The following is a 17201-nucleotide window of genomic DNA, read 5'->3' on the forward strand; positions in this document are numbered from 1 at the left end:
AATAATTTTGACCTTAAAATTGTTCATAAAAAATTAAAAACTGCTTTTATTCTAGCCGAAATAAAACAAATAAGACTTTCTCCAGAAGAAAAAATATTATCAGACATACTGTGAAAATTTCCATGCTCTGTTAAACATCATTTGAGAAATATTAAAAAAAAAAATAAATAAATAAAGGGGGGCTAATAATTCTGACTTCAACTGTATATCTTTTTTTTCTTTTGTTCTATATCTCTATACAAACACTGGCATTTAAAACTAAAAACAGAGAGACAACTCGCCCTATACACTCTCAAAAATAAAGATGAGAGCTGTCACGAGTGCAGTACCTTTACAAAAGGACACTTTTGTACTTTTTGGACACTAATATGTACACTTTAGGTACTAATTTGTACTGTGGCAATAAAAAGTGTACCACTGCACTGAACCGTCCCACTCAGTGGAAAGGAGCCACTGAATTCCGATTTACCATTTGTTTAAGTTAACTGGTTTCAAGCAATTGATATGGGCTGAATTTAAACAAATTAAATGTAGTAATGTTCAACTTGCTTTATTTTGTTTAAATTAAGCCCTATAATAATTATTTGCAACCACCTACCTTAAAAAAAAGTGCAACCATTTTTTAGTGTACCAGTATACACCATTTCATGTACGAAGATGCAAATATACTGCCCAAGTGACACTTCTCTCTCTTTATTTCGGAGAGTGTTCCCAAAATATTCAAATGCCCTTTTTGCTGGTCCCGGGAGGATATATTAAGAAACCCCCACATCCACTGTGTTCTCTTCAAGCTTCCCTTTTGGCACCAGGCATCCATTGGCACCACCTCTTTCCATCATACACAATCCTGAGCAGAACATTCGACAAGACGTCCTGATACAGACTCAGGCAAACCCATCCTGGAAGATACATCAGCGTCACCAGTCCCATGAAATGAAGAGGATAGTGAGAATAGTCCCAGGAGCATGCTCCGAACCGCCTGAGAGTAAAGCCCCAGCTGAACTCCCATGTGTAGATGAAGCAGATGTATATGGGGAGGCGCCGAGAGATCCCCCATCCTCTTCTAAAGTGCAGAAAAAGATAGAGCTTCTCCACTACAAAACTGCAGCTCCCATACATCAGGAATGACCAGAGGGATGTATGCCCCCTCAGTTCTCCCTTCTCAAAGAGATTAAACACAGAAGTGAAGAGCACCTCGTCCAGAAAGCCGTGCATGCCGAAAAACACGAAGCGCAGGACGCCGGGCACCGCGTTTAGGTGGGATTTCGCCGCGGTGTTTTGATACTGCAGCCCCAGGAAGCGTTTATGGAAGAAATATGCGAAATATAAAGCGAGGATGTAATGCACTATGAGCTGCGTAACGGATACGGTGATGCTTTCGGTGCATGTCACCAGATTCCCGATTAAAATCTGCAGGCAGATGTAGAGGCACGGGTAGAAGACGAGGTGAAAGACGACAGGTCGCTCTTGGAAGCATCTTTTCTGCAGGTAGATCTTCTCCAAAGCGACATGCGTAAAGGAGTGGACGACGCACAGACATGGAGAGGAGAATCCCAGCAGCTGAGGGTCACCGTGATCCAGGAACCGGCGGATTGAGGACAGCAGGATGTCCAGCGTGACCCCGTGCATCCCGTAAAAATACATGCGCATCCACTGCGGTAAAGCAGTCGCGTCGCGGGGTCTATGGTTGTCCGCTCGCCTTGATCTCATCATTATCTCTCGTTATCAGACGCTCTCAGATGTAAATGCGTCTTTGATGGATGCGCATTTTACGCCGTGGGTCGCTGGTGACTCGCTGCGCCCCCACGAAGCCCGAAATCTCCCCTAACCGCATTATTACTTGCACGAGCGCTGGAAAGAGGAGGAATGGGAAGAGGAGAGGAGACTGCGTCGTAATTATTGCAGTGACCGGCAGATGGCGCTGTCAAACTCGTTAATACCATGCAAAGCGCGACACCTCCAAAGTGCTACTGTAAAAATGATATGTTCCACACAATACCTTCATGTTGTCCTAACACAAATCGATTAAGTTAACTCGTTCTCACAAATTTAAGTAGATTGAACATAAACTATAAACTAACATAATTAAGTTGTCCCAAAGACAAGACGTCCTGTAGTCAAAGCACAGTAGTTTGAACAAGCAGAAAGTAATTTTTTTTGTGCAAACCTCTGCTGCATATTATCAGCACAATATTCTATTCTATTCTATTCTATTCTATTCTATTCTATTCTATTCTATTCTATTCTATTCTATTCTATTCGTTGCCATTCTTTTTCATATTGTACTTATTAACTAGCTTAGATTTTTGCTTTCGAAATTAATATAGCATTAATTTATTCTGTTTTATTATTTATAAATTTTATAATTAAATAATTTACATTGTACTTTACTATTTTATTATTGGTATTTTTATAGTATTGCATTATATTAAATATTATATTAAAATAATTGATGTTATAGCACTATTGTTGATTATTTTGACTTGACAAAAGATAAAAACTGAGTGATAACGATCTCTATACACTCTCAAAAACAAAGATGAGAGCTGTCCCCTAGTGCAAGACCTTTAAAAGGGACACTTTTAGGTACTAATATAAAGCACTGATTTGTACTAAGGTACCAGTATAGACCATTTCAGGTACAACTCAAATAAATATTCTATTCTATTCTATTCTATTCTATTCTATTCTATTCTATTCTATTCTATTCTATTCTATTCTATTCTATTCTATTCGTTGCCATTCTTTTTTATATCGCATTTATTAACTGTGGTTTAGATTTTTGAATTTAAAATGAATATAACATTCATTTACACAGTTTTACTATTTATCAATTTTAAAATTAAATAATTTACATTGTACTTTATTATTTTATTATTGGCATTTTTATTATATCGCAATATATTAAATATTATATTCAAAATAATAGATTTTATAGCATTATTGTTTATTATTTTGACTTGACAAAACTAAAAACTGAGTGATAACAAGCTCTATACACTCTCAAAAACAAAGACGAGAGCTGTCCCCAGTGCAAGACCTTAAAAAGGACACTTTTAGGTACTAATATGTACACTTAAAGTACCGATTTGTACTAAGGTACCAGTATAGACCATTCCAGGTACAACTCAAATAAATATTCTATTCTATTCTATTCTATTCTATTCTATTCTATTCTATTCTATTCTATTCTATTCTATTCTATTCGTTGACATTCTTTTTTATATTGTATTTATTAACTGTAGCTTTTTTTTTCTTTTCAAAATTAACAAATAATTTATTCTGTTTTATTATTTATTACCTTTAAAATTAAATAATTGACATTGTAATTTACTATTTTATTACTGGCTTTTATTATATTGCATTATATGAAATATTATATTAAAAATAATAATTTTATAGTATTATTGTTTTTATAAAAATACAATACAAGTATATATACACTTCACAGTTGTATTTTATTATATAGTATATGCAGCATGACAATTGATTTGTAGATATTAGTTAAAATTTTTATAGCATCTATTTAATCATATGTACTTTAAGGTACTAGTATGATAATACGATCGCCTCACAGCAAGAAGGTCGCTGGTTTGAGTCCCAGCTGGGTCAGTTGGCATTTATGTGTGAAAGTTGCATGTTCTCCCCGTATTGGCGTGAGTTTCCTCCGGGTGCTTTGCTTTCCCCCACAGTCCAAAGTCATGCGCTATAGGGGAACTAAATATGCTAAACTGAATAAGCTACAGTATATTGGCCATAGTGTATGTGTGTAAATGCAAGAGTGTTTCCCAAAGTTGGGTTGCGGCTGGAAGGGCTGTGTAAAACATATGCTAGATAAATTGGTGGTTCATTCCGCTGTGGCGACCGCTGATTAATAAAGGGACTAGGCCAAAAAGAAAATGAATGAATGAATGATAAAGCTTAGATTAAGATGAATGCATAATAATAAAACATATACTGTAAGCACACTATTCTATTCCGTTCATATAACTATACATTAAAATGGTTATATTATTATATACTATGCTACATTATTGTTTATAAATAAACAAATAAGACTTTCTTCAGAAGAAAAAATATTATCAGACATAATGTGAACATTTCTGTGCTCTGTTAATCATCATTTGAGAAATGTTTAAAAAAAGAAAAGAATTCAAAGGGGAAAGAAACTTCAACTGTATATATATATATATATATATATATATATATATATATATATATATATATATATATATATATATGAACTGAAATACAGATATAAAATAATATGCATGCAGAATACTGTTCTAAATTTTACTGAAATATGACTGCCTATATTCATCTCTCTTACCATGGAAACCACCCTTGGGTTTAACCCTGTGAAACTGCAGTAATATCTCTCTCTGGGAGTAAACATTAGTCAACTTAAAACTCAATTCCTCTGTCATTCCACACAGGGACATGATCCTCAGGGCTGAAGCATTTTTAGTCGAATTTAAAAGCCCGCTGCGCTCTAATTCATTGACCAAGTTTCATAAAGGAAAGCTGTAATTCACTGTAAAAAGCGCAAGGTTACATACAATTCGTTCATGTTGTCCCGACGCAAGATAATTAAGTTAGTTGGTTTTGACGGTTGTAAATAATTTGAAAATAAAAAAATTTTGTCATCCCTAAAAAAACCCTCAAGAATTTAGTTGCTTCAGCTTATTTTTAATTTTGAATAAGTAGTTTGAACAAGCGGCATAAATAAATAAATAAATAAATAAACAAACAAATAAATAAATAAACAAACAAACAAACAAACAAACAAACAAACAAACAAACAAACAAACAAACAAATAAATAAATAAACAAACAAATAAACAAATAAATAAACAAACAAATAAACAAACAAACAAACAAACAAATAAATAAATAAATATGAAGAGTTCAGATGCAAAAACCTTTAAATGTCATCTAAAATTTCCTTCAAAAATAAACATTTTTCTTAATCTCTTATGTTTATGATCAGTTATTTCACTTTACATGCAATGAAAATCCCTGTTTCATCAACATAAGAGTAAAATTACTCAACCTGAGAAAGTTTTAGATGCCATAAAGAGGTTTTTGGATCTGAACTTTTAATTTATATAGCAATGCATGAATATTTATAGAGTCCTTTCATTTTCAGTACAGGCTGTGTACATTCTTTCAGTTAATTCCGAAGCAAATACAGCAGTTTGCAGTTTGGAGACTGTCCTGCATCACTCAAATATCATATGCTATCTCTTTTGGAGGTGACAGATTAGCTCTAAGTCTCCAGCCAGACACTTCATTATCTGTGAGAGTTACAGGAATAACACAACAGGACGTGGTCAGAGGTCTTCAGTGACTCTATATCAAACAACAACAAATAATGATAATAATAATAATAATAAAGGGACCCAATGGTTTATAATGTAATAACGTACTGCTATTTTATATGAAAAAATAATAAAAATTCTCAAATATAATTGAATTTATAGTAGTGTACTAAAAATTAACACTGTAAATGCTCAACACCACCACTAGATGGAAGCAAAGCGAGATTTTAACTCATTCTGAATTCTCTCTCTAAATAACAGTATTTGTTGCTGCAGCACTGCCTTTAGGAAAGAAAGCATAATTGTATGTGAACGGCAAATTATCAGCAAGCTGCTACATGACAGGGTCTTTCAGGACATTACAGCAGGGCTCAGAGCAATACATCGCATTAATTTGTCCCAGCATGGCCACAGCATTTCAGATTAGCATCAAATGAGCCTTCATTATCATTTTTATTCACCCCTTGGTACAGCTGGCTTAAAAAACGCTGCTAAAAATACCACCAGCCGTTCATTTGCCCTTTTCTAATGTAAGCCTTTGGGCCGTTTGATTAGTATGTTCACTTACACTAATGTCACTGCTTCTGTTCACTTTGTATAATTATGTGTTTTCCTCAACCCGGGCCCATTCCGAAAACGTAGTCCCAAGGACGTTTCTGGAGAACGCGAATTATGTAGCCGGAGGTACGTATGGCTGCATTTCAGTTTTTAAGCGAACGCTGCGGGGCGGTATGACGCCGTTCCTTTTAGCGCTCGCCAGCTGACCGCTTACCTTTGTGTGGAGGGCTTTCCCGCCGCAAGCAGTTTGTCCGGTTAGCTCGTCCTGTGCATCGGCGAATTCGAGACGCAGAGAGGAGCTGACCACGACGACGATGACCGGGTTCGAGTCCAGTTCCAGAAATCAGGTAAGACTAAAACAGAATCCAAGAAATAAAGCGAAGAGGTTCATAAGAGGGTAAGAATGTGGTAAAATCTGAAAACGTGGTAAAAAAAAAATAAAAAATCACACGGGCTTTTCTTTTTCCGGACGGCTTCTGTAAATCGTTGGTTGGGTTTAGGGAGGGCGGGTCAATCGGTAAAATTGGTTGGGTTCGGGGAAGGAGGAGCAGTCAATCATTCAGTCAGTCGGACAGACAGACGTTGGTTCGACAGCGGCCTCTGGTGGGTTCACGCGAGAACAGCGCGGGCACGAACGGCACTCGCGGGAGACGTCCGAGAAGTCAAAAAGGCGCACACAGCGGCCTCTCGCGGATTCGCGAAAAACCAAAAACTGCAAAAACACGTACCTCCCGAGATGTATTTCGCGGTCTCCAGAAACGTCCTCAGGACTATGTTTTCAGAATGACCCTGGGTTGGTTTTCCTCTATTCAAATATTTTAGGAGTTTAATCATATTAATGTAACGTCTAAGCTGCAAAATAACTAAAATTGTCTCTTTTTTATTTCAAGTCATTATATTTGCAACTTCATTTCAGCCCTCATAAAAATATATCATTATTTAGCACATTTATTATGTTTTATGGAAGGTGTGATTTGCTTTTTTATAGAAAGCCACTGCAACAATGTTCAAATGTAAATAATAATGTCTGATAATGTGTACCTTGAACCCACTTGTTAGCACTACTTATACTAAAACAATTGTTATATATATTTAGTATATTGTTATATATATTTAGTATATTGTGCTCCAAAGAGCTGTAGTAAAGTGCTCCAAGAAACAGTATATTTAGCCAACCCAGGCTCATTATGGATAAGGCACCCCTATATGACATTCACTAAATACGTGCCAGGTGTTTTTTTGCAGTTTTTGTTTTTGAGAATCCACCAGAGGGCGCTATGTAGGCCTTTTTCAGATCTCAAATCTCTCTCGCGAGTGCCATTCGCGCCTGCTGTTCTCATGTAAATCCACCAGAGGCCACTGTCGACTGACTGACTGACTGACTGACTGACTGACTGACAGTGTTTTCAAAAGCAATGCAGAAAAAGAAAAGCCCTCACCTGGTTTTTACCACGTTTTCAGTTTTTATCACATTCTCATCCTGTTATTTACTTGTTTAATTAAATTTTTTTGCCTTCTGTTTTTGTTTTACCTGCTTTTTGGAACTGTTATTTGCCAGACTTGCGCCCTGTTATCATGGTCAACTCCTCTCTGCGTTTCAAGTCCGCCAACATACATGACAAGCTACCGGACAAACTGGTAACATCGGAAATGCCGTTCACATCGAGGTAAGTGGTCAGCTGGAAAAGAAACAAAAGCAATCGGCGACATCATACTGCCCTGCTGCGTTTGTTTTAAAGATTAAATGCAGCTATATGTATGTTTTCATTTTAGGGGGGCTCAGCTCCTTATAAGGTAAAAATTTATATATTTATATATAAATAAATAAATATAAAGCCTAATATTATATTTATAAGTAGTAGTTTAATATTAATACACTTAAAAATGTTTGTTTACTATGGGTTGTATACTAGTATTCCACTGTATTACATAGATAAGCATAGCCATTTGAGTTCTGAATAAGACAAATAGGCTCAGCCCACCTGTTTACTGTAGTAAAAACCACTTTATTCAAGTGCATTTTTTGTTTCCATGTATTAAATAAATAAACTGCCACTTTTCTAATTAAATGACACACATATAAATATATATTTTTAAACTTACAGGCTAATTCACATATTTTACGATCTAAGCGATAATAATAAAAGGGTATTTTTAGACAACACTTGATGTTTCTGTCTCTGTCAGTGACTCAGTGACAGTTAAAACGAGTACATTCTGTCACTGTGTATAATCCTTTCTGTGCAAGACTGTATAGTTAATGCCACACGGACTGCAAAGTGTTTAATATTGGTAGTTCATTTTGAAATATAAATAGCGAAATGTTCGTTAAGAGTTACAGTTTTCCCTGGAGGAAACATCTGTGCTGATGAGGCGAACAGAGAAAACCCGACTGCTCCTCCATGACACTGGGATACAGGTGATACAAGGTTATCCATGTCAAAGAACTGCAAATAAGCAGATTTTAAAACAATTTATCAATAAACACACACCTCGTCTCTCGCTGTCCACAGCTGTGGTTTGCTGATCAAATGAAAAACAAAAGACGGAGAGGAGCTGAATTCTGCCGCCGTTTTCTTATCAGATTTAAAGGGGACTGAGGCGATAATTTAGTATAAAGTTTATAAGCTAATCGCTAAAAGTTTTAGGGCGGCTGAGTAGAAATACAGCCCCCTACAGCCTACAGTACAGCTACAGCCCCCCCTACAATAGGCCTAGCAATGCCCATGCCTCTGGCTACATAGTTAGCGCTCTCCAGAAATGTATACGGGGGTACATATTCATAATGAGCATGTGTTGCAACTAGTCCCGCACAATTCCATGAAGCACCGTGCAAAGCAATCATTGAAATTTTAAAATAAACTTGAAATACAGTATGCTGTTTCTGTAGATAAAACCAGCAACTTTATATTAATAGTTTTGATTTTCTCTAGATTTTTTATTTGGATTATTATATGGGATTGTAATTATGTCCTTCATTAAGTATTGTACAGTGGTCCCTCGCTATAATGCAGTTCACCATTCGCGGTCTCGCAGTTTTACAGATTGTTTTTTTTTGTGCAATTTGACATGCGCATTGTGTTCTGCTCCTGATTAGTGCATTGGGCTCGGCGTCTTGATAAGGGCATTGTGTTCTGCGTTCTGATTGGCTGAACTGTATGTTTGCAAGTTTTCTCCCTAACAAACCCCACAATGTCGACGAAACATTCTGCACCGTCAAAGGCACCTTAAGGCTCGTTTCCACTGACTGGTACGGTATGGTACGGTTCGGTTTGGTACGGGTCACCTTTATCAGGCTTGCGTTTCCACTAACAAGGGTACCCTTTTGGTGGGCGTGTTGTATGACAGAAAGTTTCAGTCGACGTCATTCTCGCTGGAGGAAATGTCTACAATAAAGCTGTACGAGTGACTTACATATCATATGAAAAGCACTTCTCACAAAACAGATGCTTCATACACATAAATACTTGTGTAGAAATGTTTATTACTAACTTTTCTATGAACATGAGTTGATTATAACTGCAGATTAATGATATAGCCAAAATAGCCTACTGTAATGTCTGTAATTATATTAAATAAATAAATGAATATATAAACACATACAGCCCCTTACAGTCTCTAATATGTTATCAATTACAGAAGAACTACACACAGCAGACATTTCGTCAGTATTTAGGTTCAAAACAACACAAAATATAGCCTACAGTCAGTGTAAACCTCTTATCTGTGTCTGTAATCTTCAGCAGCACATGTAGCCTCTGTTAGAGAGTAATTCCATCATTCCCATTTTATATTAGTCCAAAAAGTGAAGATAATAATTTAGTTATACATGGCATTTTGTTCATGTTTGCTGATAAATAATGTGCTCCTTTTTTTTCCGGCTTCTCCTTTGTTTCTTCACGCTTCACTCTGGCGTTTGTCAGTGTCTGACAGGATCGGGTTTCAAAAGCACGTCAATAATCAAGCGCAGGTTATTATCATCAGCTCATGATGTTTGTTAATTCTGATATAATGTTAGACGCCCGCGAACGCAAGGAAGAAAGCGAAACCGCTCGCACCTCAGACTGGGTCGTAAAAAACTACGCGACTCAGGGTAAATCTGCTCTTTTTCTTGGCTTTGTGGCTGTTCATCCAGACGATGACAAGGTTTGTTTGAGCCCAGATCGACCATGGCTCGTTATTATATGTATAAATAATTCCGCTGTAATCTCTCGCTGTGTATTTCAAACATGGCGGGTTTTTTGTTTTCATTCTGGCTTGTTGCGTAAGCGAATGACGCCTCTCTGTAAACCAATAGCGTTCAGCTGCGCGTGTGGCTCCGTCTTTTGGTACCCTTTCTCGTGTTTGGTACCCTTTCGAAAGGGTGCCGAAAAAGTGGTACGGTACGGTTCGGTTCGGTATGCTTTTTGAGAGTGGAAACGGCCATAAAAGCGTACCAAACCGAACCGTACCGTACCACTCAGTGGAAACGGGCCATAAGGTAGCACTCAAAATGCTAAGCTTTACACAAAAAGTTGGACTTCTGAAGATGCTAAAGGAAGGTAGAGAAAAGTGTGAAAATGGTATTAAGGGGTTTTACAGCCTTGAAACATCTAGAATAACTGTAAAAAATAAAAGCAGACTTCACTTATTGCGGGCTATATTTAGAACGTGTCTCCCATGATTGACAAGGGACCACTGTACCTTTGAATACCTACTTAAACATTCTTTATATAATCTACAACATTAATATACAGAATATTATTTAATTGCAAGTATTTATTATCGCAAAATATTATTTAAATGACCAATATATGTTTTAATAACCAATTTATACAAACTAACAAACTACAAACTAATATATGACTAACAATGGATGTCTAAAAATGTAATTTCAGATCCCATTTCCTCCAATTTGCGTCTCTTATTGCTCTGTGCGTCTCTGTGCATCTGGTTGTCAGAGGGGCGCGGCGGGTCATGACTGGGAGGGAAAAAAACACAGTCCCATGAGGGGTTTCACTCTTGTTTACCGTTTCTGGCCTTTATTAGGTATTCCCTTCACTTCTGGCCTCTCTGGGTTTCTCCATACCGAGCCTTGCATGCGTAATGAGCTTTTAAACGATCCCGGTCAAAATTTCCACAGTGCCCGTGCCGATCTAGACAGCCAAGAGTGAGTGGATTGAAGCAGAATAAATCCGCACCAATATATTACTATTACGCTCTGCAGTCCCATTCACAAGAGCGATTGCCTGAGACTATCTTTATCTCCCATCTGTAATTCATATCTCTGAGGTTACATTATAAGGCCGTTAAAAGCAGCGCAAGGTCGTCCCTATGGAGACTGGGACTTCATTTGCAATCTGTCTCAGGCACATTGCTCGTATTTTGGTCAGTTTTGCACGTTCGCAGATGAGGCTGGATCATTTTCGGCATTAGATCTGTGTTTTTCAGCAGAAAGACAGCCAGATGCTGGAGGTCTGCATGTCCTCGCCATGTCCTTGTGTCTCACATTGGATGCCGGGTGTCCTGACATTTTATCCTAATCGTCAGATTATGCTATCAGCACTGTATTTGAATGGTTTCGAGGATGTGGCACAAATCTACATATTTTTTAGCCAATCATTGTATATTTACTTTGTGTAAATGTCTGTAAGTATATATTTATTCAATTTTTATATGAATTTCAGTAATATTATTGACTGACATGCAAATGTTTATATGATCTATTTACAATACAGTTTGTAAAGTATTATGTTCTGTTTTTTAGTATATATATTATATGAGCGACTTGCTTTGTTTACCAAACGAGTGGTTCTAATTAGATTCACAAACCTTAAAGTCTGCTTGAAATCAAAATGTACAATGTTTACTAGCTCACAATGTTATTCTTAAGGTGAATAATTAATCATTGCAAGTTAATCCACTACAAACAATTGTTTGTTTTGCACAGATTTAAGCTTGGTCTCAGTTTAAAAAAGACAGATGTCAGATTGAAGCTGAAGTGTAAAAACGTTCAAAAAGTTAAATTAAACTAAAGTTATGTGCCTTTATGTTTAAGAAAATAATAAAACTAATAATATGTATGTTAATATAATACATGAAATATGTATTTTTCATTTGTCAAACATGTTTTAGCCTAAAATTGAGAGAAAATCCAAGCTAAATATATGAACAAATTATATCCCAAATTTCAAGTTGATATCTCAAAAAATTAGCTTTCAGTAAGTTTTTGTTTGGCCGCAGTACCAGGCATGACCACCAGATGACCTCCAGTTTCCATTGGTGAACATACAAGGGCGCCCTCTATGTTTTAAGGAATATGAACTGAACTTTTTCATACCTTTGACAATATTTGTGAAGTAGACATGAAATTCTCAAGTAGTATGGGCAGTTTGGTGGTATTTGAGTTGAATTTAGCCTCTATTAAACATCTAAACAAATGGATTGCTGTAGCAAAGTAATGCTTTACAACTCTGATGAGTATACTTGTTGCAAATTAATTAAAAACCTGTTGCTCAGTAATATCAATCAAAACCAGATATAGAAACTAGACATTGTAAGCTTTCAAATGATATATAGTTTTTCATGATTGCTTTATATTTAGACTCCAACATTATGGCTTACAAATGTAATCGTAAATGTACTGTATTTGAATGGTTTTGAGATTGGGGCAGAAATCTGCATGTTTTTTTTTAGCTCATCATTGAATGTTTATTTTTGTAAGTATATATTTATCCAATTTTTATATGAATTTCAGTAATATTATTGACTGACATGCAAATGTTTATATGATCTATTTACAATATAGTTTGTAAAGTAATATGTTCTGTCTTTTAGTATATTATATGAGCGACTTGCTTTGTTTACCAAACGAGTGGTTCTAATTAGATTTGCAAACCTTAAAGTCTGCTTGAAATCAAAATGAACAATGTTTACTAGCTCACAATGTTATTCTTAAGGTAAATAATTAATCATTGCACGTTGATCCACTGCAAAAAATAAAAAATTTAATTATTTTGCACAGATTTAAGCTTGGTCTCATTTTAAAGAAGAGAGGTGTCAGATTGAAGCTGATGTGAAAAACGTTCAAAAAGTTAAATTAAACAAAAGTTATGTGCCTTTATGTTTATAAAAATAATAAAACAATGAATGTACATGTTAAAACAATACATGAAATATGTATTTTTCAATACATGTTTTAGCCTAAAATTGACAGAAAATCCAAGCTAAATATATGAACAAATTATATTCCAAATTTCAAGTTGATATCTCAAAAAATTCGTTTTCAGTAAGATTTTGTTTTTGCTGCAGTACCAAACATGACCATCAAATGACCTCCAATTTTCATTGGTGAACATACAAGGGTGCCCTCTATGTTTTGAGGAAAATGAACTGTACTTTTTCATACTTTTGACAATACTTGTGTAGTAGACATGAAATTCTGGTGGTATTTAAGTTGAATTTAGCCTCTAAAAACATGGAAACAAATGGATTGCTGTAGCAAAGTAATGCTTTACAACTCTGATGTACTCTGATTGTTGCAAATTAATAAAAAAAACCTGTTGCTCGCTAATATCAATCAAAATTATAGAAACCAGATATGGAAACTAGACATTGTAAGCTTTCAAAAGATATATAGTTTGTCATGATTGCTTTATGTTTAGACTGCAACATTATGGCTTACATATGTAACTGTAAATTGTCCCACAGGTTGTAGAGTGAACGTAAATGTTTTTAAATCTATTACTCTTAAAACCAAAACAAACACTAAATAGTTTGTCATGATTCGATTAGAATTTAATTGCAAAAATGGTGTAAATTTAAGGGTTTCAGTGGTGGGACAGTGACATTTATTGGGTTAAATAAAACTTAAAAGGTTGATATTTTTTTATTTTATCATATTAGATTTTCAGTTACTATTCTCCCTAAATCATGTCATATAAATCCACACATTTTTTACTGGCCTTGGGTTGGGGTTAGGAATTTGAGTAGTTTAGGGTCATTTTACAGCCTCATATACTGTAACACCACAATCAAAAGTTTACGCTGGTAGCACAATCTGATGCATATTTTGCCTACTTTTTGAATATGAGGTAGGAAAGTCTAACAGGGTAGGATCAGCTCACGTAAGTTGTCTAACTGCGTCATCAGCCTCCCTGAACATGCTTTATCTGGCAAAACACACCCTTGCGTTTTCATCCTCCTCTAATAAACGTTGAGATTGCTCTTTGTGACGAACACATAACCGTAGTTCCTTTTTTAATGAGCTCCCATGGCAACCTGAGTATGAGGAGGAAACTGGGCTGAAGGTTTGAACTGGAGGTAACGATGCATGTCGGGTTGAAAGGCTAAAGGATGTGTTTCATGTGACGGCTGCTGAGCGAGAGAAAAACATCCTGCCAGACTCACAAAACGGGGATGCTTGCTAATGGAGGAGGACTACAGGAGAAACCGTCAAAGACTGTAACTGGAAATAGAGCAAGAGAAAGGAGTTATGCAAAATTCAGCACTATAATGATAGAGCTGCTACCGTAAAATTCAAAGGAGTGGAGTTTTGTTCAGCACAGATGCATAAAGAACTGTTCACACAAAGCATGATGACTATAAATATAATAACAAAGACATTGTTTTAAAGATGGTTCTGAATGTTAAACCACAGCAAAGTTCAGACCACAACTATGACAATAAATATGGAAAGATTGCACAAGCCCTTACTATTTAAACAGATTCTGACTGGCTGTCAGTGTTTTATTGTTTATTAGCTGGAATAAATAGTATTAACAACAATATTGTTCATCTACATCTTTATTGTTATAGTTATTATTATTAATAATAATAATAGGGCAGCACAGTGGCGCAGTGGATAGCACCGTCGCCTCACAGCAATAAGCTCGCTGGTTTGAGTCCCGACTGGGTCAGTTGGCGTTTCTGTGTGGAGTTTGCATGTTCTCCCCATGTTGGTGTTGGTTTCCTCCGGGTGCTCCGGTTTCCCCACCGTCCAAAGACATGCGCTATAGGGGAATTGAATAAACTAAATAGGCCACAGTGTATGTGTTTGAATAAGTGTGTATGGATGTTTCCTAGTACTGGCAGGAAACCAAACCAGACACAGGTGAACATAATCAATGAGACAATGAGTTGCCATGAAAACCTGTAAGTACAAAAAATTCAAAGAACAGAAACCAAAAGTGACTGAGCATTATGAGCAATTACTTACAATATACTACTTAAGATGAACTAAATAGTGCCAAACAACCCTAATCTCAACATTTTTCAAGTATATGGGATTATTTTAATTGTTCTATAGTTATATATTAAATACGGTTGCATTAAAATTAGTAATATCAATATCTCTCAATCATATATCTCTCAGTTATAACCTGAGCAGTACAATACAGTGGCATTTTTCCATTGGTGCTTCCTCTAACCTGAATGACTGTTAACTCTGGGGAATTTGTAATATAATAAGGACACTTTAACTAGCTGAGGATTTACGTTACTATCAATGGTTAGTGTTGGTTTACATGGAGAGGTCACAGGGGCAGGATGTGATGTCGTCAGAAACTGGATTATCAGCAGGACATGGCCACTTAGTGATAACTGAGAGGGTATTCATTGTGCTTTAAAACTGCTGTCTACAAAGAGAAATAAGCAGAGTTTATATGGTTGTACAGTAGTTGAATAGTTTATATAGGTTATAGGGTTTATAGTCTATATGTTTTTTTTAAAACGGAACAAAACAATGTAAAAATTAAACATGAAAATGTTAAGATTTTATTTCTGCTTCTTCCTAAGAAAACTTTCTTCATTTTCAATTCATTTATTTACATGTATTTACGAAAATAACTCAAGTTAAAAGAGAAATAAAATGTAACAAAAAGTTAAATTTACATTAAAACTTCATATAAAAATAGCTAAAAATAAATGTATTCTTTCATTAACTTAGTCCCTTTATTCATCAGGGGTCGCCAGAGCCAGGGATTGAAATTCGAATGTATTTTAAAATAAAATACCAAATACTTGATATTGTATCAAAATAAACTACTAAATACAGCAGCCGCAACAAGTATCAAAATAAAATACTGTATTTAGTATTTTGAAAATGCTACAAAATACTTTATATAGCATGAAATTTATTCGCAAACCTTCCATCAATAGGACTAGTCAGCCTGATCTCACGAGAAAACGTAAGTATTTTACGTTTTGACAGTTTAGTGGCTAATTCGTACGAATTAGTTCAGTCGTACGAAATTGTACGATTTTAAAAAGGAGGCATGGCACCTAACCCCACCCCTAAACCCAACCGTCGTTGGCGGATTAGCAAATCGTACTAAATTGTACGAATTAGATCGTACAAATTCGTACGAATTAGCCACTAAATCAAAAAGTTACGAATTGCTGTGAGATTGTGTTGGACTATTCGATTAATCCCTTCACCATTAAACCGAGTAAAGCGTTTGATAGCAATAGCTTTTCTCTAAGCAAGTTTCTCTGCCAACTCTAATACCATACATGAGTAGCTATTCATAAATGTTTGTCCCTCATTGATTTTAGCATACATTTTGTACAGATATCATACAGAAAGTCCTGTCTTGTTGAATATCTCTTTAATCACTCTAAAAACCATGTAGTTTCATTGTGTACAGTATATCTCATTGTGTTTCCATCTATTGCGTGGTCAGTAAAATTGACACCATCTCAGTCTTATATTTTAAAAGGGTGATATATGACGAAGATCATCCTGAGGCTTCTGTGTAACGGGAGTCTGGAGGTTTTGACCAGTCTGTATATAGATATATGCTGTTTTGTTACCATTGACATCTTTAGATAGACATCTTTCCTCTTTATTAACTATACACTGCGATTTATCTACTGGCTTTTTATTCTTCTTTAGCTGGAAGAGTCTCGGTTTAACCCTTTAGTGAGTACCAATACACCATCTTTAGGTGTTTTATTTTTCTAAACTGACCCAGCCAGGACTCGAACAAGCTTGCTGTGAGTGCTAACTGCTGAAGAAATACATCAAACTGACAAATTAATTGTATTATTGTTTTATGATTAAAAGGTAAATGTATATAAACAATAAATTAAAAATTTAAACTAATCCACAATTCAGAACGTTCAATTAATGCAGTGTAACCTGATATATTAAAACACAACTGAAAATCTAACTGAAAATAAATATCAGAAAAATACATCAAATACCAGCGACATTAACTTAAAATAATAATAATAAAAAATTAATAACATTTTAAAAAGCTGTAATAGTTACTAAAATAACACTGCAGAAATGCATTCTGGGATATATATGCAAGGTCTGCAATCTGACAAATTGGCTTTCCA

At 35.5% G+C, this 17201-nt stretch overlaps 1 protein-coding gene across 1 annotated transcript; it reads right to left on the bottom strand.

Moving 5' to 3' along the window:
* Positions 1-733: 733 nt before the first annotated feature.
* On the bottom strand, positions 734-1852 carry tmem229a (transmembrane protein 229A). The gene has a single exon (XM_056455139.1). It carries the CDS (start codon positions 1711-1713, stop codon positions 787-789), a length of 927 nt encoding a protein of 308 aa, XP_056311114.1. The 5' UTR covers positions 1714-1852; the 3' UTR covers positions 734-786.
* Positions 1853-17201: the final 15349 nt, after the last annotated feature.

This window comes from Danio aesculapii, chromosome 4 (assembly GCF_903798145.1).
Source record: "Danio aesculapii chromosome 4, fDanAes4.1, whole genome shotgun sequence".
In the NCBI taxonomy this organism is placed as follows: Eukaryota; Metazoa; Chordata; class Actinopteri; order Cypriniformes; family Danionidae; genus Danio; species Danio aesculapii.

Coding starts and splice junctions, on each gene's coding strand:
- tmem229a (XM_056455139.1), bottom strand. CDS start 1,713: ATGATGAGATCAAGGCGAGCGGACAACCATAGACCCCGCGACGCGACT.